This window comes from Condylura cristata, unplaced genomic scaffold (assembly GCF_000260355.1).
Source record: "Condylura cristata isolate star-nosed mole 26May11 unplaced genomic scaffold, ConCri1.0 scaffold00020, whole genome shotgun sequence".
NCBI lineage: Eukaryota > Metazoa > Chordata > Mammalia > Eulipotyphla > Talpidae > Condylura > Condylura cristata.
In genome coordinates this window covers 19,484,014-19,507,756 of record NW_004567121.1, presented here as the reverse complement: position 1 = coordinate 19,507,756, position 23,743 = coordinate 19,484,014, and the positions used below count along the sequence as shown (strand labels likewise).

Below are 23,743 nucleotides of genomic sequence, written 5' to 3'. Positions count from 1 at the left end.
CTTTCAACTGAAGGGAGACCAATAATTACAGGCAAGGCATACCATTGGGCCATACAACTGAAGTGCGGTGATTTTCAAGCTCTTGTGCCTAAGGAGAATGATTTGCCTAAGTGGGGGAATTTAGCCCTGACCTCAGAACCACGGGCTCCTTTACTTCAGGCGTCTGAATACCCCTCCACCATGCCCTCCACATTGTCAATGCCTTACATACCTTCTGGAGTTTGATTTGACAAATAATAATGACTTGGAATCACTGGTTTGCGGCAGGGTGGGTTGCTTATTCTGGTCCCAGAGGATACCGGCAAAAAGTTCACAGGAGGGACACTGTATTTGTGAGGGGTGTTTGTTAGTAACTTGACTATTTCTGATTCTTCCTCTAAAAGGGTTATCAAAGAATATACAACCGGTTCAGAAGTTTCTGCAAATGTCAAGGCCTTGCTATAAAGGAACTCAGAAATATGTAAACGACAGGCCAGAGGTAGATTCTCATTGGTGGAATAAAATGCCACAAGGGGAGCTTGGTAGGGGTACTTGTGGTCTTTAGAAAATCGAATTTCAAGTTCATACAAAAAAGATGCTTCTTCATTGGCATAAAGATGAGAATCATCTACATTTCTTTCTGCTCTTCCCACAATTTGATTTGGGGGCACTTCATGTTTGAATTTGCATTTTGATCCAAATTTACAATTTCCTTTGAGGTAAAATTTACAGACATCTAGTGGAGTCTGCTGTACATTTTTGGTACTTTCCCTTTGCTTGGATTTGCAGAATTTATTCGTCAAATACTCCAGTTCTAATCCAATGGTCCAGACTCTGTTCTGAATTCTTTCTATAAATTTTTCTCCACAGATTGACTTTAGAGCAAATGCTTCTTCTTGTCGCTGTTCCACACACTCTTCCAAGCTTATATGAGTAACTGCCTCGGAGATTTTCATCCTCTCTCCAAATGTCTCTGAAAAACACTGGGTGAGGAGATGTTCTAGTGATGCCCCCACATCACCATCACAAATTCTCAGGACTGCTTGACAATGCTCAGTGTGAAAACCATACCTGACAAGAGCAAAACATGACAAAAAGACTGAGTAATATAAATCAAGGAAGTGTCATTCATTTAAATACATTATGTGGCATTATGAGTATATATAGGCAGAGCTTGTATTCTGAAACAACACCCCTGAAAATAATCCTTCTTCCTTAATCCCTTTATCTTAAAGGAGAGGATATTAGGTATCCAGCACTGCCAGAACCCAAACAACAGTAAAGTACTGTTATGTACTGTAATGTGATTTCAGTTCCACAGATTCTCTACCAACTCTCATAAATGGCAATTACCTGGAAAGCTTTTGCACCGCGAATGTCGAGACTGTAAATTCTGTATTATGAGGCTCAATGAGATTCGAGCCAGCATATTCTAAAGGATCACAGTCAGGTACAAGGGAAGCTTCTCGTCCAGCTGACCAGTACTGGTCTTCATCACAATCAGGCTCATCATCTTCTTCCTCCCCAGAAATGCCTCTTCTGGCAAAGGTAACATTTGCATATATTAGATATTAACTTCCACTTATTTCAGAGAAAAATTTAGCAAGAGTCTAAGAACTTAATTCAAGGAGTCAAAGGACAGAGGATCCTGAAAATTCTTAAATAACTAACTTAATATTCTAGTCCTACTAATTCATACATTGACAATTAACACTTGTCAACCATTTACTATGGTAAGTATTGTGTACATGTTATCTCTTTTAAAATCTTCCCAGGAACCTCACCAGATACTGTCAGAATTACCATTTTCGGATGATCAACTAAAACTTAGGATTAGTAACTACCAAAAGTTACACAGTAAAACTAGAGGTTTTATCTAGGTAATCTGAACCCAGAACCTAGACTCTTAACCACAAAAGGTCCTGGCTACCCTTCTCTCCTTTGTCATTTATAAAACCATTCCTAGTTTTTTTTTTCTGTGTAGCCACTTTTCAATCTAACACAGATAGGAGATTTGTAGATATGATGGAAATTGAGCTTTCAATGAAAATGAAAGAAACTGAAATGAAAAGTGAGAACTGACTTCTCCAACTGAAATCACAAAGCAACACATAGTCAAGGAATTATTTGTTTTAGGCAAATGGTCATAAGAGGTACAGTTTTAAGACTTCCTGGTCAACCCATATTTGCTCCTAGAAATCAGTTTCTATTTGTTCTATTTGTTTCTAAGGTTCTATTTGGAAGATACAATCAACAAAGCAATTACTGAATTCAGATTAGCACTGTCCTGGGGTGGAGCGGAGTGGAGAGTAGAAGATAAAAAACAATCTGTACTACTGCTCACAGATATTGCAAAACAACTCACTCTAAAATTGTTGCTTAATAATTATTCTTGTATTTCTCTTGGCTCCCTTTCAATTAATTACATGGCCACAACAGAATCTGTATTAATACAGTATTCCAAGGACACTCAGGACCTTCACTTCATATTACCAACATGGTAACATATTCCTTAATGTAATAATTTACTCAAATGAAATAATTTACTCAGATCCAGCATCTGCATCTTGTTCTTGCAAATCCCGAAGAAGAGCTTTCACTTTCTCTTGGTTCTCAGAAGTCATATGCAGAGTCTGAAGGGGCAGTTTGGCTTCAGACTTCCACTTGGAGCGTGCCTCTCCTTTTCTTGCACTATTGCTAGGTCTGTAAAATGCACAAGAACAAAATCACACATTTATTTGTGACCAGAGCTTTTATATTCTCTTCAGAGTCCCCACATGTCTTACAAAAGATGACAATAAATATGAAGAGATTCTTCATTTCTTATAGTATTAATCAAACTTCATTATAATATAATGGAACACTTGGAAAAATGCCTGATCAGATTTTTTTTAAAAGATTTATTTATTTATTCATATAGAACTGGGGTACAGGCCAGAGATGCGGAGGGTGAGAGGATTCACCAGAGACAGAGAGGGGAGCAGAACAGGCAGTATAACGAAGTACACTGCTGAGGGGAGCAGTGGGTGGGTCAGGAGAGGTCTGCTGCGCCATGTGGTCACCTCCAGGACAGGCGGGAATGGAACTCATGGCTTAAGCTTCTCAGTGCTGTGCTTTAACCCACTGCGCCACAAGGGAGGGCCAGATTTTTTTTTTAAGGATTTATTTTATTTATGCATACAAGAACTGGGGTATAGGCCAGAGGTTGGAGGCTAGGAGGATTCACCAGATTGATTGAAATACATTGCTGAGGGGAGCAGCAGGTGAGACAGGAGAGGTCTAATGTACCACACAGGTCAGCTCCCTGGCTGGGCACAGAACTCATGCCACAGTGGCTGGTGAGAACTTGATAGCGCTGTGACTTTAACCCCTGTGCCACCAGGAAGACCCCTGATCAGATTCTTACTCATTAAATCTGGTTCTCCTAATTCAAGAATCCTCTGGAAAAATCAAGGGTTACAGAGAAGCAGACCACAAGGCTTTAAAACAAGAGGCGCAATTCACACGACCATTACCATATGCTATTTCACCCCATTATCTCAAGCTATTTATTGTCCCAGAGATTATGACTTCCATATTTGACACTTAAAGTATATAATGACCTGGAGGAGCGTCTTGTTTCACTGAAGATACAAAAGTCATCACCATCATCCCAAATTCTACTTGAGGCCTTTCTGTTGCCACCACTGCCTCCACCGCCGTAGCCACCGGCACTGCCACCACCACCACCATGGCTTTTGCTAGTGTGGCTCCTGCCTCCTCTTCCTCCTCTAGAAGACCCTTTGCCACTTCCTTTGCCTGGCTTGCCTTTTCTTCTTCCTGAAGAACTCATCTTCACCTACAAGAGAAAAACAATGTAGAGATCATAAAACAGAGCAAGCTTGTCAAACTTATGGATTATAGCCTATTTTAAAGAAATAAAGGGAAATGAATGTCTTTAAGAGGGTCAATTTCAGTAAAGTATGGATAAACAAAAGATTTACAAAAATTCTCTTAACCCCCGGAATAATATTTAGTGAGTTTCTGGAGGCAGATTTCTTAAACAGAGATGTGGACCAGGAACAACTTTTAAAGCACTCATGCCTAGGGCCCAACTGACATCTGAACTGGGTACAGCGTGATATAGAAGTCAGTAACAGAAAGAAAGCTGTGAAATTCACAAAAACCTAGAGATGATATAACATCCTCTTGAATTACAGACAGGTCAAAAAAGAAATTGAAAGGGAAGTAAAAATATGCCTTGAAACAATAAAAAATGGAACTTTCAACAAATTTTGTGCATAAAGAACATAATTCAACATGATAAAGGCCATAAATAATAATCCCTCAGCTAACACCATGATGATAACCTGAAAGATCAGGAGTGAAATAAGGATGCTCAACCTCACAACTTACTCAACACAATACTAGAAATCCTAGCCAAAGCAATTAGGCAAGAAAGAGAAATAAAAGGCATTCAAATTAGAAAATAAACAAAACAGTCTCTATTTGCAGATGACACAATGTTATACAAAGAAAAATCCTAAGGACTCTACCAAAAAACTATTCAAATAAATAAATTCATTAAAATGGCAGGATAAATTAAGATTAACAATTGATGTGGCAGAATAAGGGAGATCAAGGGCAATGATGTAATTTCAATTACTAAAAAAAACCCAAAAAACAAACAAACAAAAAAACCCTGTTAACTAAGAGCCCTACATCCAAAAAAACTCACTTTAAAAAATGAAGGCAGGGTCCTCCATGGTGGCACAACAGGTTAAAGCACAAAACTATGAAGCTATCATAGCACTGTAGCACAAGTTTGATCCCCACCAGAAGGGTGAACCCCACAGCACAGCAGACCTCTCTTGACCAACCCGCTGCTCTCCTCAGTAGTATATTTCAGTCAGTCTGCCTGTTCTGCTCCCCACTCTGTCCCTGGTAAATCTCCTCACCCCCCCCCCCACATCTCTGGCCTGTACCCCAGTTCTGTATGCAGAAATAAATAAATCTTTTTAAAAAATGAAGGCAAATTAAAACTTCTCCAAACAAAAACTGAGGATTTTTGTTTTAAAGATTTATTTATTTATGCATACAGAACTGGGGTACAGGCCAGGGGTACAGGGGCAGTGAGAGGGTTCACTAGAGACAAAGTTGGGAACAGAACAGATAGAGGAAGTACACTGCTGACGGAAAAAGCAGGTGAGACAGGAGAGGTCTACTGCGCCATCTGGATTACCTTCCTGGCATGGTATCAGGGACCGAACTTGTGCTGAGGCAGCTGCAGCTAGCTTCTTAGTGGTTAGCTTCTTAGTGTGGTGCTTTAACCTGTTGTACCACCAGCGAGGGCCCAAAACAAAGAATTTTTTTTTTTTTACAGTAGACATGTTTTACAAAAAGTATAAAGGAAACTGCAAGCTGAAGCAAGTGATCCTAGGTAGTATTCAAAGTCACACAAAAAACAATGAGCACCTATAAGGGTCATTATAACTTAGGAAAAAACAATATTTTTTTCTAACAATTGACTTAAAAGCAATTGCTTAATACGTGTATGTTGTAACACTGGGGCCTATAACATAGTGATATAATAATACATTTGCCAGTAATACATAGATGGATGGGAGCATAGTTGTACTGGGCTAAAAAAAATTACAGATAGTAAAGTAACAATCATAAAAGCATTTTTATGAGTTGCATTAATAGAGATTATATATATAATATAAAAAGAAAGGAAAAAGAGTATAGCAATATGGGAGAAACAACTCTAAATATCACTTAAATTGAGCTAGGTTATATCTATGCTGATTCTGATAAATTAAGATATATATGACAGACTTCAGAGCAGTCATTAAAAAGCAAACAAATTTTTTAAAATACTGAAAAATACAAATAAATGAAAAGTAAAAAGATGGAAATAGATAAATTATGTAAACAGCAATCACAAGAATCTGGAGTGACCATGCTAGAATCAGAATAGACTTAAAGCAAAAAATGTGACTAGAGATTAAAGAGGGGCTTTTCAAAGTGGTAAAAGGATCATTGCATCAGGAGATACATCAATTCTAAACATACAGCAGCCCCACTTTATTGTAGCATATACAGCCCAAGATCCTCAAGGCAGCTGAAAGTGGAAAGTACCAAGCCCTACACATACTGTGTTTTTTCCTATACTGATCAGCGAAGGGAGAAATAGTCACTTCAGGAGAAGCAGCCTTCAATACCACATTTCAATGATTGTGGAACACTTAGATCAATATGAAAAAGAGAATATCTGAAAAACACTACAAGTCTACATAACAGACACCTATGGAACACTCACCTAAGGACAAAGTATACATTCTTTTCATAATGCTCATGGAAGATTTTCCCAGACAAACCTCAATAAATTAAAAAAGAGAGAAATAATACAAAGTGTGTTTTTGTATCACAGTGGGATAAACTGAGAAATCAAAGCAAGAACATCTTTGGGAAATGTACAAATATGTAGAAATTAAATTAGGTCTCTTAGTATCCTTAAAATCCCTCATAAGCCAACAGGCATATGAAAAAATGTTCAACATCACTTGCAATAAGGAAGATGCAAATTAATACCACAATGAGATACCACCTCACCCCAGTGAAAATGGCACATCTTAAAACAACTAGCAACAATAAATGTTGGCAAGGATGTGGAGAAAAAGGAACTCTCCGGCACTGCTGGTGGGAATGCAAACTAGTACAACCACTATGGAAAACTGTTTGGAGGTTCCTCAACCTGCTAAACATGGAGCTTCCATATGACCCAGCAATCCCACTCCCAGGTATCTACCCAAAAGACACAAAAACACTGACTCAAAAAGACACCTGCAACCCCATGTTTACTGCTGTTTTATTTACAACTGGAAAGACATGGAAACACCCCAAAAGTAGATGACTGTATTAAAAAGACGTGGTACATATACACAATGGAATATTACTCAGAAACCAAACAAAAACACACGCCTTTTGCAGCAACATGGATGGAGGTGAATAGATCATGCTTAGTGAAATAAGCCAGAAAGAAAAGGAAAAATACTGGATGGTTTCACTCATAGCAGGAGTATAAAGGACCAGGGGAGAAAATAGCAATAATAATAATGAACAACTATATACCAGAAACATTTTATGAGAGTAGAATGTGGGATGGGATCAAAATGGTAGTGGGAGAGAACTGGACTATGGTGATGGCACACAGGTGATTTGGTGATGGGAAGTCCACCAGGATTATAACTGAGATGGAAAAAGGCACAAAATGATGTAAAAACAAATTATTATATTGTTAAAAAAAAAACCCTCTTAATTACATACATGTATTTAGTGTTTACCTATATTTGTCTCTTATCTTCCCAGAAAACTCTTTGAAGGTAACCGGTATGGCCATACTGACAACCACACTGTCTGTAATGCAGTGGTCATTCCTACATATAGTACACTCCTACTTATAGTAGGAAGTAGGAATCCCTAGGTATTTGTGGAATGAATGGTAAAGGCTAAATAAATGACTTATATGAAAATGGAGATTATTTATTTATTCATGCCATAATCACTTACTGAATGGTTATTATGTGTACATCTTAGGGACATAACAACAAAGGACATAAAATCCCTGCTTCCCTCTAGAGAGTAAGACAGACAATAAATAAATGAGTAGATATATAGTATCTTAAGTGCTATGAAGGAAAAGGAAAACCCTGATGCTTTTATTTTAGATAGAGTGGTCATATAAGCCCTCTCTGAGATAATATTTGAGCTGACACCTGAACAAAGTATAAGAACAACACAAGAAATACTTATGAAAAGTGCAGAAGCAATAATAGGTGCAAAGGGTTGAATCTGGAACGGTCTCAATACACTGGGTTGAATGAACAGGAAGATGTCTGGAGTAATCTGCTGACGAGATAGGTCACAGGGTAGAGAGGACCTCTAACCCTGGGGAGGACTTCCCATTTTATTCTATCATAGAAAGTTACTAGGAGGTGGGGCAACAGCTTGATACTATGTTTTAAAACATCACCTTAGGTGTTATGTGAGGAATAAAAAGAGTGTAAGAAAAAAAAAAAAGCCTTCAGGAAATAACTTCAATTGTTCCGTATAAAGAAAAAAAGAATGCTGTACTAGGGTGGATGGAGTAGAGTTGGTAAATATTCAGATTTTAAATGTATTTTAAAGATTAATTTGTGGGAAAGTTTAAGAAAAGCATGTACTTCTGCTGGTGGTTTTTTTTGGCCTAGATTAATGGGGGTGAGTAGTGGTACCATCTGCCATCTGCATAGGATGGGGATATTGGGTAGGAAAAGATTTGGACTGGATATGCTACATCTGAGATGCCTATTAGATACTGAAATGAAGATGCATAGAAGGTATTGAATATAAAAGTCTACACTGAAGGGAAAAATAAGATCATTTCACTTAGTCCTTTAAAAATCTTGTAAGGTACATATTATTTTCTATATTTATAGAGTAGAAAACTAGAACACAAAAAATTATATGATTTGTCTAATGTCATTAACTATAGAAAGAAAATCTGGAGTCAGGGTCTGGAGCATCCATTTGACTCCAAATGAAATTCATTCCACCATATCTCATTCATGTAGGTCTATGAGACACGCACACACGTGCACGCACACACACACACCTCCCTTTTATCTTTTTAAGTTAAACATAAATCTTAATTTATAAAGATGACTGAGTGATGACACAGGAGGGTCAAAGTCATTGAAAGAAAAGTTGACTGTGAATCACAGTTTCCTTAGAAAAGAGCATGGTGGCACAGTACACTGGGCCACAGGAAGAAGCACCCACGTCAGTCAGAGGCAGAACAAATAAGAAGGAAAAGGTAGTAAGTGGCAGTCTTTCTTGGGGTTTCTGCAGGAAAGTGAAGGGGGGAGGGTTATCAGCTATTGGCCAATAGCACATAGGGAGCCTGTTACCTGGTGGTGGTCAATTTAAGGCAGGGGAAATATTGGCCCAGTGTACAAGAAAGACATGAAGGAAACGGTTGGGGATACCGAGGTGGGGGTAGGTTGGTCTGCATTTGAAAGGCAAGTTAACAGATGAGCAGTGGCCTGGGTAGTTTCTTCTGGCCAGCTAGGACCCCAGGGTGGCAAAACATCACAAAATATAGGGGGAAAAGGACAAGTATTCTTCCATTCCAAACTTAAAAGCCCATCGTTATAACCTCCCTCTGACTCCAAATCCTCTTGGTTAAAATCACAACAAAGTCCAACCACTTCATGTTCTTCTATAAAACGTGGTACACATACATATATGCACATTCATACACACAGACTCACAAAAATATAAGGTCATTAAGCACTATTAAGAGACTAAAAAAAACCTGAATTCTGGCACGATTGTGCATAGAAAATGACCTACTGTTTCTAAAATTTAAAAAAAGGTAAAGTATTAAAAGAAAACAACCAAAAGATACAACAGGAAGATCAGAGCTTCATTTCCAAAAACTGCCCAGCCCAGGTACGTTTTTTGTAGAAAGAAATACTCAGAAAAAGAGCAGAAGACACTGTGCTTCTAGCAAATAAGCATGACAGATCAACCAGAGCAATCCACAGCGAGTTTGCCCAAAGAGCAATGGACAACTTTTCCTCACACCAACCCAGAAAATGTCACTTTACAAGATGATTTCAGATCTGCCCTCAAAATGTTTAACGAAGTCTTGTTGGTTATATCCAACACGACCCTCCCCAGACATTTTCCAGGGGGAAGGAATTAGGCTATATCATCCACATTGTCCTAGTCCATTTGGCCTGGGAAGATTCCAGCTCTCTTTTATCCTCCTGGCCACAGAGACCTGAGTTTGGCTTGAAAGAATATCCTTTGTTTCACATCCAAAATTGGTTCCCAGGAACAGTATCATCAGTCAGGACACTGAAAACTGACCACACACCATTCCCCTCCCAGGCAAATCTGCCTGCCTGCACGTCCAGCTCCAGGCCCGGCCCTGGCACCTTTGCCTCAACACACGTCGTTCCTAGTCCGCCCCCCCAAAACACCCACTCCGCTCAAGATGGAGACAGAGACAGGAAACCAAGCCTTAGACCCTCCGATGCAATAAAAGAACATTTTACCCGGCTCTGCGCTAGAATTCAGCTGCGGGGCCCCCGGGCCTGGGTGTGGACACCCTCAGCAGTCGACGCCCGCCTGTCGGGGTTCCAAGAACTGGGCTCCTCCAGGTCCCGACTCACCGGCCCCCCGCGGCCCGACGGGGTCCCCCGGCAAAGACGGGCGACAGACCGGTGTGCACACTGACAATCGGGGCGACGTACAGACCACGCACAAGGACGTACATCCCTTGTCCGCGGAAGTGGAGGCCGCACCGGGGTCGAGCGCGGCTTCCCGGGCCGGCTGCACCTAGGCGGCGCCCAGGGCTCAGGCGTCAGGCCTGGGCTCGGCCACCTTGGCAGATCTCACCTGAGCCGCGGCGCCGCGGCCCATCGGCAGCTGCACAGCCCCGGTGCCTTCCGATTGGCTCGGCCTCGGCCGCTTGCGTATTCGCTTCCGGGTGAGAGGTGACCGGTCGCCCCGGCAACCAAGTCGCTCTCGGAGCTGCGCTAGCTGCCTGCTGCTCTCCTGGCCGCGGAGCTGGCGGCCCATGGCGAAGTGCAGAGTCAAGAAAATGTCGCGGACACCTCTTTGGCAGGTTGGTGCCTCTCTTCCCAACGTCCCGGGAGGAGAAAGACGCCCTAAGTAGAATTCGCTCGAGCCAGGGCCGGACCCTCATAACTCTCCTGGGGGACTGATTTTCCGAGGGTCTACACTGCGTAGGAGAAGGGGGCGCAGAGAGCCCCCCCGGCCTGGGAGTCAGGACACCTGTGTTCTAACTTTCGTTCGGCCGTTGATTGGCTGCCGGCACGCCTTAGACAAATGCCAGTCTCTTCGGGTGTTACTCTGTGCTTGGTGCCAGCCGGTCTTGGGTTCTCTCTAGCGCTAAACAAAATTTCCATTTAGAACGTAGAAACCCGCTCGGGTTCGTTTATGATTGCATTTAGTGCTATGCTTAATAGACAATTAACGATCAATTCCCAAGTACCATTCACTTCACTAAACATTCCATGCCTTTCAGTTCTAAGCACTGAACAGTAGGGTAAGAAGAGAGCTTTGGCTAGTCTGGGATTCCTGACCTCGGGGAGTAAGAGGGTAATAGGGAATTCTGGCCGAAATTATTTTAATAGGGTCTTAAATACTATATAGTGGGAATAATCCCAGACTCATACTGGATTTCCTAGAGGAATCTGGGGTGAGGGTGAGGGCTTTGCTCCAGTGATTTTTTTTTTAAGTGTGCCTCTTTCAGGAGAAAATATCCGTCGTGTATTCCAGTTAAATAATTTTCTTTTTCTTGTATTATTCCACTATTCAGCTCTTTTAAGGAATTTTATTTCCCCAATTATTTATTTTGTATACTGCTATTTCTTTTTCATAACACCTGTTCCTAGTTCAAGGGTATTATATGTTTCCTTTCTTTCTCAGGAGGTTACAGTATTTTAAAGCCTTCTGCCTATTATGTTAGTAATTGTTGTCCTAGAGGGGTGAATCTCCAGTGTTTCTCCCGTGGCACCTACGTAAATTTTTAAATTAAAAATATCTTTTGCCCCACCCATTTAGATTCTTATTTGGTAATGTGGAGCAGAGCCTAGGAGCTTGTAAGTGTCCCAGATGATTCTGACTGGTAACATTCTAGAAGGAGCAACATTCTAGTAGACACTATTGGCCTAGAAGTTAATTTAGCATCTCTACATGCATTTTTGTCTTTGTGGGTTTTTTTTTCAATATCAGAAAAAGATAGTTTCTAATGTTTTAATCCATTGATTCTCCTTGGCCCTGTGTTTATCATTTTTCATTATTCAACTACTGTCCATCTCCAATCTCATTCTGTGACACTGCCCCCCAACCTAACCCCTCCTCACTATCTTTATTTTCTGTTTTCTCCTACTGCCACATTAGAGATTCCTTAATCTGCCTTGTCTCTGTGAGACAAGCAATAGACCATAGATATTACCTGAGAGAAATAAAAACATATTCCATGTGAAAACTTATATGTAAATATCCATAGCTGCATTATTCGTAACAATCCAATGGAAAACATTCCATCAGCTGATAAGTGAATAAACAAAAGTGATCAAATACTGAATCACACCACAACATGGATGAACCTTGTAAATGTACCAAGTAAAAGAACCCAGTCACACAGGACCACATGTTATGTTATTCTTTTTTATGTAAAATCCCTGGAATAGACAAATTCTATAGATACAGAAAGTAGATTATTATCAGAGACTGGGGCTAAGGTGGGGTGGGGAAGTGTATGACATTAGGAAAATCGAGAGTAATTGCTAATGGGTACAGGATTTCTTTGGAGGAGATCATTAAAATATTCTAAAATTAGATTATGGTGATAGTTGCACGACCTGAAATGCTAAAAAGCTTAACTTGTATGATTCTTAATGGAAATTTTTGTATTATATGAATTATATATTAATAAACCTATTTTAACAAACAAAAATAAATCATTTAGACAAAATTATTTATTCCCTCAGGACCTTACACTAGGTAATGGAAATGCCAAGTAATCATGATATGCTTATGATCATATGAAGTGAGTCTATGTAATTAGTTCTTAAAGCACATTTGTTATAGATCTTATGATTTGTTTATATGACTTCTCTTCAATCTTCTAAAACAGCCCCAGAAGTATATAAGATAAACTTTATATTTCCAAATGGAGACAAGTATGGTAAGCATACATTTCTATTACTTTTTCTATGTAAACTAAAATGAAGTAGCTTAAGAATAAATAATGAGAGTGTCACATTCTATAAAAGTGCCATTGAGATATACATTTAATTAAATAAAATAACAGAAATATTAACAAATGAACAGATTTCAAACCTAAACTCTGGCTCTCCCTGGTGGCGCTTCGGGTTAGGACTGTAAGTGAGGTGCAGCCACTTCAGTGCAAGTTCGATCCCTGATGGGGAGGTGACCCACAAGGTGCAGCAGACCTCTCCTGGCCCACCTGCTGCTCCCCTCAGCAGTGTACTTCGTCAGTCTGCCTGTTCTGTACCCCACTCTGTCTCTGGTGAATCTTTTCACCGCCCCTACACTTCTAGCTTGTACCCCAGTTCTTTATGCGTAAATAAATAAATCATTAAAAAAAAAACCAACCTAAACTCTAATGTTAGGCTAGACAGTATACATTGGAAATCTATGGGATCTCTCAGTCTAACTGGTCCTTAGCATCAGTGTCTTCAGATTGAGCTCCCATCTCAGGTCCTGCTGGTTTTAGTACTATGAAGCCAGGGTGACCGATGGAGGGGCAGTTGTGATAAGATCTGAACATAAATACTTGATTATGTCATCAAACAGGATTCCCACTTATAATTTTCAGTATTTCTTATTTAGATGGTGACTGTACAAGAACACCCTCTGGAATATTTGAGAGAAATGGAGTAGGTATTCATACCACTCCTAATGGGATTGTCTACACAGGAAACTGGAAGGATGACAAGGTACTATTGTTGTTTTGTCAAAAACACTATTGATTAAATGTTTTTAAGCACTTCACCATTGGTCAAAAACACAGATGAGTAGACTATACAATGACAATAACAAATCATTATGTTTAACATGTATTAGCAAATTAGTAATATTAAATGCATGCAGAGAACTAATCACTGTTATCATCTTATCTCCTACTCATTGAGTAAAGCTAAATCCATTACACGATTTTCTCATATATTCCCTATCGCAACCTTAAGAAGTAGGTACCATAAATATTTCTGTTTTATAAATTAGGAAAATAAGGTTCAAATTTCTTGTCCAACTAATAAGTAATGAAGGAAAAGTTTACCCATATCTGCTTGAACACAAATTATTCTTAATGATGTCTTCATGCTGTTACCTGGTCTAACTAAATTAGCTGCCTTTCAGAGTTCTGAGAGTTTCAAATTATTCCAGGGAACCTCTTGTCATCATGGACCCCTTAGATGTTCAAAGGCACCAAATCAGGAAGTTTTAATTTGATGGGCTTCACAGAGATACTTAAGAATGACAATCTTAAAAATGTCTTATTGTGGAAATAAAGGGTGTTCAATGATAGAATAAGTCATAATTTAGTCGATGATAGACATATGTGTACATTTTTTAAATGTGCGAGGAAACATGAAGGTTAAGTTGCTGAGGTCATTTTGTTTGTTACAAGCAGATGAATGGCTTTGGAAGACTTGAGCATTTTTCAGGAGCAGTATATGAAGGACAATTTAAAGACAACATGTTTCATGGATTGGGGACTTATACATTCCCATCTGGGGCAAAGTACACTGGAAATTTCAATGAAAATAGGTAAGCTTGACATATAAAGTAACTGTCATTCTATTAATAATAGATTCTCAGGCATAAATTACTAAAATATTTACTTAATATTATGTAATTAATGTTTATATTATTTTATAACATTTAGTTAAAGTATATTTTATCAGAACTTTTGGGTTATATTTTGGGAAAAAATATTATGAGAGGTTAAGATCATCATGAACCTCCAAAAGAAAGTCATTCTTGCTGATCATCTAATAGATTTGTCATTGATTTCAATTCAACTTCCTCTATTCCTATGGAAGTTTTTGCAGTCAGCTTATAAACAGAAAGCTGCTGAGAAAATTTAGACCCCAAATTAACTTTAAATATCTTGATAAACATTTTTAAAAAGCATTATTAAGGTTAATTTCATAGTTGTTTACTTCATTTTGACCTGATATATGTGTACATTTTTAAAAATGTAAACAAAATTAATTATTTTCAAATTGTAGTTATACACCCACTGTGTCCATTCTGATCATTTGCTTGTAGGAAAAATGGAAATGAAATGAAACCTGAGCACAGCTTTACAAGTTTAATCATTACACTAACTACATGCCATGTCATCCAAAGGTTCACTTTCATTTATAATTTTAGTTTGTAATATTTATAAATATTATGTTAGTTACAGAATTGCAAATGTAACCTAATAGTTATGAAGCAATTGCTGCCAATACATGTTGAGGAGAAAAGAAGAGGTTCATCTATTTTGACTCCTTTCTGTGATGATAGCACATAAATTTTTCCCACTAGTTTTAATCAAGGGAGAAAAATAACCAATAGGATAGAGATTTATTTGTATATGTGAAATGCATTTTTCCCATTTCCTAAGGGTCCAAGAAAATACCAGCACAGAACACAGCCCCTCAAACATAGTTGATTGTCAATAAGTATTTGTTGAAAAAAAATTTTTTAATTAAGCCAATATAAACATTTTATTTTTTAACTGACTGTTTTAACTTTGTGTAAATTTAACATATGTGATCCTAAAATCTCAGACCCAAGATTTGTATGTTGACAGTGATCATTTGGAATAGTAGTATTTTTGTAGGCTGTGGAACCAGGAGAGAGAGAGAATTCTTCTGACATAGTATATAATATTGTATAATATTATATATAGTATATATAATAATATTGTATATATTGTATTCTATATAGTATATACAATATTTTATATATATAGTATATAGATTGTAAATTCTTTGTCTTGGTTAACAAACTTATTTTTTACTATTGCAGGGTGGAAGGTGAAGGACAATATACTGACATTCAAGGACTAGAATGGTGTGGCAACTTTCATTTCACAGCTGCTCCAGGCCTGAGGCTAAAGCTCCACATGTAGATATTCAGCATTTGAAGTTTTAATGTGGTAGTTGAAGCTTTTAGTTGTAAGGAAAACAGTTAAATCTGTGAACATATACTACTTCTCTTTGATCATTTTGCCAATAAAGCCATCACTCACTTATGCCTTTTTGAACATTATTTTCATCATTTACAATAAGTTATGCAATTCAATTGAGAGTTTAATCATACTAATAAACCAGTAGATCTATTTAAATCTTGGCAAAGTCAACTTTTAGTCCTATGCCTGAGTATGGTCATATTTTAAAATCACATAGGTAGCATGGGGAGCAGAACAGACAGATTGATCAAAATACACTGCTGAGAGGAGAAGCAGGCGAGTCAGGAGAGGTCTACTGTGCCATGTGGGTCGGCCCCCTGTCCGGGGACCGGACCATTACACCTGTACTGTAGTTCTTTTATCTTTCTGGAGTTGTTCACTTTGATCTGCTACAATTTAGTTGTGAGCACTTGGATGAGGTGAGCCTGGTATATTTGCTTTGCATCTTGCTGGATTCTCTGGACAAAGAATTTTAAACATTTCTTCAAAGAAGAATGTCTCATAAGCAAAGGAAAAGATGCTCAATATCATTACTCTTTAGGGAAATACAAATTAAAACCACAATCAGAACCACCATACAATCAATAGGATGGCTGTATTAAAAAAGACATGATAATGAAGGTTGACAGGGATGTGGAGGAGTTGGGACCCTCATACATTCCTCGTGAGAATGGAAAACAGTACAACCACTGTGGAAAACAGTTTCTTGAAAAGCTAGACAGTTACCATAGGACCCAGCAATTTCTGAGTATCCACGTAGAATTGAGTTGTTTAGGAATGCTCGTGGCAGCATCCTTTACAATAGCCCAAAATTAAAATAATGGAGAAGGATATGTGGTACATCCCTACAATAGAATATGATTCAGCCATAAAAATAAACGAAGTGTAGTCATCGCTTAACACTCAATGCATTCTGAGAAGTCCACTGCTGAGGTGATTTTGTTGTGAGAATGTCAGTGTATTCTCCTGACAAAGCAATTCAGAAGGCATCTCGGACTAGGAGTTGTGTCATTTATAACTTTTTGTTGCTTCTGCAGTACACTGGTTGTGTGTGCAGATTGATGCTTGAAAGCTTTCTTCACCCCACTTTGCTGGTGACAAAGGATTTAATTTGTGGCCTGTAACTTTTCTGCCAAGGAAGACTATTAGCCGGTCTTTAAAACCCTAAAAGCCTGCCATTGACTTGGTCTCATGGATAAAAATCTTTTCCAGTATCCATTTCCAGAACAAGGAATTTTCATCCAGATTGAAGATTTGTTCTGACAATATGTCTTCATAATCAGTTTATCTAGAATTTCTAATATTTTTTTTCAGTTGCCTTTACATCAGCACATGAAGATTTGCCACCTTTTGTAAAGACTGACGTTGAGTTGCTTACATCTCCCCCCTCATACCTCCCTCCCCCAGTAAATTGAGCATCATAGGTGGGTCCTGCCTTTTCCTTCAACATTGCAAACAAAGTTTCTGCTTTCATTATGGTCACCAGGGTACTGAGAAAAATACACTGATGTGTCTGGCCTTTCCAGGTCATTTGAAGTTTCTCTATATCTGATACAGACCTCTCTCAAATTTTTTTTATCCTCACAGCTTTCAATGAAGCAGATCCTTAGCTTCTGTCATTGTGCTTCATAGCTTCTGTCATTGTGTTCTTCAAGATCTTATCTTTTCTGGAATGGGACAGATCTGGTGATCAGTGACCACTGATCATTTTCATGGTCCTTCATCATTTTTAATTTTGTTCCAGATCAATCACTGGACATGACTTTTATTGGCGATGTTAGCCAGGAGATTTTGTGCATTAGAGGTACAAAACATGAGATTAAATCAAGCACATGGGGGAGATAATGCTAATAAGAGCTACAAACAACCTAAACTTCGAGAGGCTGCTGCCTGCATACAATGCTCCATGATTAAGATATGTAGGATGTCACCAGGCAGAAGGACTTTTGGGACCATGGCCTATTAGTGCTCCATGGTTGACCCAAACGTTATTATGCTGTGGGTGTCTATATTGATAAATGTTACAATGTGAATGAACCTTGAAAACATTGTATTAGGTGGTAGAAATCAGCAGAAAGGCCACATCTTGGGTGACTTTTATGTGTCTTATCCAGAGTAGGCAAATCCAGAGAGACAGGCTAGAGATGAGTGATTGCCACGGGTAAAGGAATTGGGGGGCGTGAAGTTATTTGGGGGGGCTGACAGAAAAGTTCTAAGATTAATGGTGTTGATTGAGCAACCTTGCAAATATTAAAAATTATTCAACTGTATTGTTAATATTAAGAGTGATTTTTTGAGTGGGGGAGGGAAATGCACTGGACTATGGTGATGGCACATGGGTGATACAGTGATGGGAAGCCCATGGGCATTGTAACTGAGATGAAAAAATGTACAAAATGATGTAAAAATAAACTATTATGTTTTTTTTAAAAGAATGATTTTTATGTATAGTAAATGAGTCATATCTCATTTTTTAAAAGTGGATCTGTGTGTCTAAACATTCTCTATGCCTAGGAAGCTTCTATACCTTTTAGATAAAGGTGAGTGACAGCTACATACTAGATATTACAATGAAGACCTGTGTGGTTTTGCTGAAACTATTTTTCTAAAACTGACAAAGAAGGCTGTGTACAATAGATAACTCCTGTCATATTTCTTCATTCATTCAAAATCTTCTGATCATTACTGTTTTTTAATATACCATTACCACATATACTGTTTTTTGTGTTTTTTCTATACCACAGTAAAATCTGCATCGAAATAGCTTTTAAAATATTGAGATAAAATGTTATTTTTTTTAATTTCTCATAATAGCTTTGTACTTCATTTCAAAAAATCCTATTTATAAATGATGTAAGATACATTTTAAAAACTAGACATTTTTGGATTTGTTACTAATTAGTATGGTTTTAGAATTAAATATTGTGATACTACAATTGATAAGGAGATAAGTACTGGACAACATAAAGATAAGATGCAAGGTTTTCGGGAACATTTGACTTCGGGAAAATACAGAAAAATAATTGCATGTTTAATTTTCCCCAATATTTTTCTTCAAATTATTTAAGATGGCAAAATATACAATTGCCTTTTAAATCTTCAACATTTTATTGATACATAAGTAAATTTTCAATGTTAGTTTTCCAAATTTCTAAGGAAACAATGTCTTTCCTCTTAAGCAGTTTTCTTTTTTTTACTCCTGGAAACTAAATGCAGTTCAGTTGTTTGATTAGTTGATGCTAGAATTTGACCTGAAGCTTATATAATTAGAAGACACACTAGTTTTCCTCATTAAAAAGCCTAGTTAGCATCTGACAGTCGCGTTTCTGGGAAAGTCAGACCTCTTTACTGCTTCTTTTTATAACCTTTAATTCTGAATTCAGATAAGCTTTCATCTGAGGATGATATAACCACGACGGTCAACATGGGTAAGTGTGAGCTTTATGTGCTTTGAGAGGGATTGTTAAGGGCAAATATTTTCATAGAAGAAATCTCAAATTCTTAACTAATTTAGATTCAAAATGTGCTAACATTTATTAAGGCAGCCATTTAAAGAAAAACCTTTTTATTCAAATGTTATAACAATCTGCTTAGTCTTGCTTAGTTTATACATTATGTTTTAATCTGCTTTTGCAGGTTGCCAACTAATGGGTACAGAAGAATTTGCATATTTACATATTTAGTTAAGACTGAGTTAAATTTTGAGAGTTGTCTTAAAGAAAGAGTCACAAGATCTTTTTTTATTTATAAGACAGCAAAAAAGTCCAATCTAATATATATATGTATCTTTTGGATTAAGAATAAAGAAGGAAGAAGACAAGGAATGGAAGAAAGTTGATTTATGCCATTTATAAATGAATTCTATCAGAGTTCATTCTGTACAGAAGAATGGAACATTCATCAAACAATTCTAAACCCTTGTCAGAGTGTTGGGAGCATGAAGAAAGAATTGGGTTTTACTGGAAAGCTTTCTAATCTTAAATGAGATTAGGATAATTAAAATTATATGGGGTTTTATATATGGAAACATAGTATTCTGAAAATATAAAAATTTACATTACTCCTTTGTCTTTTTTAAATGACTCATTTTAATACGGAATTGTATTGCTGCAAATAACATAGTCACTTCACTGGAGGCACGTCGGAGGATTTAATATAGATGATCAGGAAGTGATACAAGAGAAACATTTACCTCTGTTTATTCTAAATAGTTTCTATGAATTTAATTTCCATGAATTTAGCCTACATTTTTGTTAATATCCTGGACTCTGAAAATGCAATCTAAACCAGTTTAAAATCTCAGAGGCTTTTGAAAGGAAGATGATCATAGTATTGTTAACTTTGGGTACAAGTACATAGGTTAACAGATGAGTGCCTTGTACAAATTTTATACACATTTGGTGTATTTGAGTTTGGACACAATTGAAAGACGCCCGGATTCTCTTTAGTCCCTCTCCTTCCTTTTCTTTTTCTCTGTGTCTACTCCTGCCTTCCTTCTCCCCTTCTTTCCTATGGTAGTAATTCTTACCCTTTTTTTCAGGCAAGAATCATTTTAAGAATCTGTAGAAAACAACCCAACTTCTCTGCAAAATATATATATATATATGTAAATTCACACAAATTTTTGGATACTTCAAGGGAGATTTACAAATGGCCTGAAGCCCACAATATGAACCTCAGGTTAAGAAACTTTCTAAAGTAAAGTGACTTGCTTAATATTTTTCTCACTTTCTGGATTTTCATAAAAATAGGATCTTTAAGTTGGTAATTCTTGCTAAGCTTCCTTTGGAGATAATGTTGAAGGAGCTGATTATTTCATCAACTACCGCCCAACACAAATACACACACACACACACAAAATTTACGTGACATGCACGTTACTGTTGCTTGTCCCCTATGACATGATGGGTCACTGGTGATTTCTCAAGAGCCGGTAACCACCTTGGACTCAGGGGAGAAGATAAACCTCATTATTTTATTTCTAAGTTGATTTCCAAATTAGAAGAGCTAAAACATAATTTTCTAAATATGAACACAGGATACTCTGATTAGTAGATTCAAATTTTTGTTGTTTCATGTTCCCCTTTTGAGAAAAGAGGTTAGTAGCTATTAATATCCATTTTAGTCTTTCTATAGTGAGAAAAATAGAGAAAGTGGCAGCTAGTCAGATGCTCAAATTTGTTCATTTGAGGAAATCTCTAAAATGTATCTCCTGCGAAGGAAGAAGTGGCTATATAGGGATGTTGGGGGGCCGGGATGAGGAGGGGGGATGAGAATGCTACTGATCTCAAAGCTGTTTGAGAATACAATGCCCTTACCTAGTTCTATGCCAGTCTTTTCCATTTCCCCTCAGGCTATGTTTGCCTTCGCCTAGAGATCAATGAAGAAGCAAATATTGGAAAATTCTTATGGCTTTTAGAAAGTGCCTTCTCTTAATTTTCACCAGATTTCTTGGGGAGTGAGTGGGTAGATGATGTAGGTAGAAACGATGCCTGAGAGTAAAGGGATAATTGGGGAATGGAAGAACTTTGATGTGTAAGGCACACTTATGCCGCTATTAACTGTGTGCCTGGAAACAGAAGGACAGCAAGAAAGGATGGTTGCATTTCTTTTCCCATCTCTTACTAGAATTAGGTCAGAATACCCCCAACTGACATCTGCAGAAAGCAGAAGTTAAGGCTCTGCTAAAATTATAGTGCTAGTAAGTTCATTACTATAATGTAACTTTCCTTCTCACTTCCAAGGAGTATAGACTAAAGAGTTCTTTAATGGCTGTATTTTCACTTCTGAATCTAAGAATCTCAGTACAATGCTTTTTCCTGGGCAAAACTGAGCTCATGCAGTCACCTTGAAAATGTTGCATCTCTCGGTGCCCTGATTTTCCTGTCACTTCCTGAATTCAGGCCATCATTACCTTTTATTTGGATTAATAAGGTGCCTACTCTCTGCAAAAAGTTGCAGCCTGTCTGTCCTCTCCAATACCATGATGAGCTGCTTCTTACCAAAGGAAGACGTGGCCTAGTTACTCCCTTGCTTAAAACCTTTTGGAACTCCTTGGTCTCTACAGAGCCAGCTGCAGGGAAACAGTCACTGTCCCCATCTCCATCCAATCCACTAGCCTGAGCTTTCCCTCCACTCCCCCCCTCCTTGCTCCGGAGGGCTCCCACTCCACCGACACCTTGCAACTGACTAGCTCTGTTTCTTTGCTGATCCTTTCCTTTTTTTTTTTCAAAGATCATTTCTACATATTGTTCAAAGCTCAGTGCAAGTTCAATCTTCTTTAGGAAAGCTCCACTCACCTCCACATCCGGACACATTTTCTCTACAAGTGTTAGAAATTTTATATTTGTCTTACTGCATTTGTCTCAGTCCTTTACATGCTGTAGTTGTGTGGTTTATCTTTTACTAGACTTTAAGCTCCTTGAAGGAGCAACATGCTATCTTTGCATTTCCCCCAGCTGCTGACAGTGTCTTTAACAGGATATGTCTTTAATACATGCTCGAACTGAAGTGGAGTTTTCACTATAATCCCTACAAAGCTAAAAACTCCCTATTAGCCAATCTTGCTTTTTTCATCTTTAATGTAATAGTCTCCTTTCCCAAGTTCCTGTGTGAAGGACTCAAAATATGAGTGATGAGAAGGCAAAAGGGTTAAAACACACTAGAGACCTCTGAAGAGTGGAAAATGGTTAATGACCAGAAGGTACGTGTCGGCATAGGCTCAAAGGAAATCAGAGAAAACTTTTAAGAATGAAAAATGGTTCTTGGTTCTGGAAAACTTCCTAGAGGGTCAGCATATCCATGAGCTTGGGTTCATGTATAGATGATGGAAAAAACAAAACAACTGTGGCTGGCACACACTAGAAGCTTATTTCTCTTACTTTACAAACAAATGGTAAGCCCAGAGGGAGGGAGTCTTTGGCAGTCAAACAGAACCCTGCCTGAGGGCCCGCTCCTCTTACCTGGACCTCCAGCCAGCCTTGGTGTGCCATGTCCAGTCCAGGAAGGTTGCCAAGGCTCTCGCTACCTTACTGGTGTCTGGCCAGCAGGAGGGAGGCCTGGGAAGCAAACGCTATGTTCTCTTCTAAGCATTCTCCCCAGAGGTCTCTCGCGATAGCCTCTCCTGATGGGTAGCTGCTATTCTTGTGGTTACACCTGGCTGTGAAGGAGGGAGAAGGTATAATTTTACAATCAGGTCACAAAAAAGTGTGTGTGTGGGGGAGCATGGACACTCAGTGGCAACCAGTGCCTGACACAGTCAGGACAAGGCCTTAGTGACCTCTTGCATTCCTTAAAGACAAAGATCAATGTGCTGTACAAAAAGGAAACTTTTAGGAATTTTTTTCTGTAAAGTTATAATGGCACAACCAGGCACAGGGAAGACAGAGCAGTTGAGGGGGGGCTAGCAGCAAGCCTCTTACCCCCAGAGAATCTTGATGCTCTTCTCTGGGATCGCTCTCTCTGGCATCCTCTCATGGCCAGCCTCTTCTGTGGTCACGCTGCTCATGGCCTTCTATCCCAGCCTCTAACCTGTTATCCCGGGCTCAGGTGTGCACACTTCCACATGCGTGCCCACCCATACTCCAGATTCCACAATTAGGCGCACGTGCCCACATCCGAGCTCCCAAGCACCTTCTCTACATTGGCACAATCAGGACTGCAGGTGATAGCTATAGAGGCCAGTGGCGTAAAAAGCCTGAATAATTTACCCTACAGAAGTTAAGGGGAGGTGGGGGAACAACAGAGCAAGCCCACTGGGAGTAAACATACATTCATTAGAATAAAGTACATGGACTTTGATAAAATAACAAAGATTAAATCTGTGGTTCCCCAATTGCCCATATCCAAGCTTCTGCTCCCCCCAGCCTTCACCTCCCTTAATAAACGTCTGCATGTGAGGTGACTATTTTTATTGCTATGCCAACTATACAGGTCAAGAAGCTGAAGCCCAGAAAGACTCAGTGAGAGTCATACTACCCAGAGATCTTCAGATAG

The 23,743-nt window shown here is 38.5% G+C and overlaps 2 protein-coding genes across 5 annotated transcripts in view; one reads left to right on the top strand and one right to left on the bottom strand.

Moving 5' to 3' along the window:
- DHX57 (DEAH (Asp-Glu-Ala-Asp/His) box polypeptide 57) overlaps window positions 1-10,417 on the bottom strand; it is a 57,642-nt gene extending 47,225 nt beyond the window's left edge. For both annotated transcript variants that reach the window (XR_001145640.1, XM_004686278.2), the window contains exons 1-5: window positions 10,065-10,417; window positions 3,582-3,817; window positions 2,527-2,682; window positions 1,333-1,518; window positions 212-1,050 (exon numbers count right to left, since the gene is read on the bottom strand). Coding sequence is in view for 1 of the 2 variants with exons in the window: in XM_004686278.2 (XP_004686335.1) it covers window positions 212-1,050; window positions 1,333-1,518; window positions 2,527-2,682; window positions 3,582-3,811 (1,411 nt within the window). In the remaining variant the exon portion in view is untranslated. The remainder of the gene's footprint in view (window positions 1-211; window positions 1,051-1,332; window positions 1,519-2,526; window positions 2,683-3,581; window positions 3,818-10,064) is intronic.
- Window positions 10,418-10,506: 89 nt separating this feature from the next.
- On the top strand, window positions 10,507-15,811 carry MORN2 (MORN repeat containing 2). Of its 3 annotated transcripts, none has more exons than XM_004686277.2 (5): window positions 10,507-10,636; window positions 12,677-12,727; window positions 13,396-13,502; window positions 14,198-14,334; window positions 15,586-15,811. In XM_004686277.2, exons 4-5 carry the CDS (start codon window positions 14,198-14,200, stop codon window positions 15,686-15,688), a joined length of 240 nt encoding a protein of 79 aa, XP_004686334.1. In that variant the 5' UTR covers window positions 10,507-10,636; window positions 12,677-12,727; window positions 13,396-13,502; the 3' UTR covers window positions 15,689-15,811. The 3 variants fall into 3 exon arrangements, with proteins under 3 accessions (XP_004686334.1, XP_012582855.1, XP_012582856.1); XM_012727401.1 differs by having other exon boundaries at window positions 14,195-14,334; XM_012727402.1 differs by lacking the exon at window positions 12,677-12,727.
- The last annotated feature ends 7,932 nt before the right edge of the window (window positions 15,812-23,743 follow it).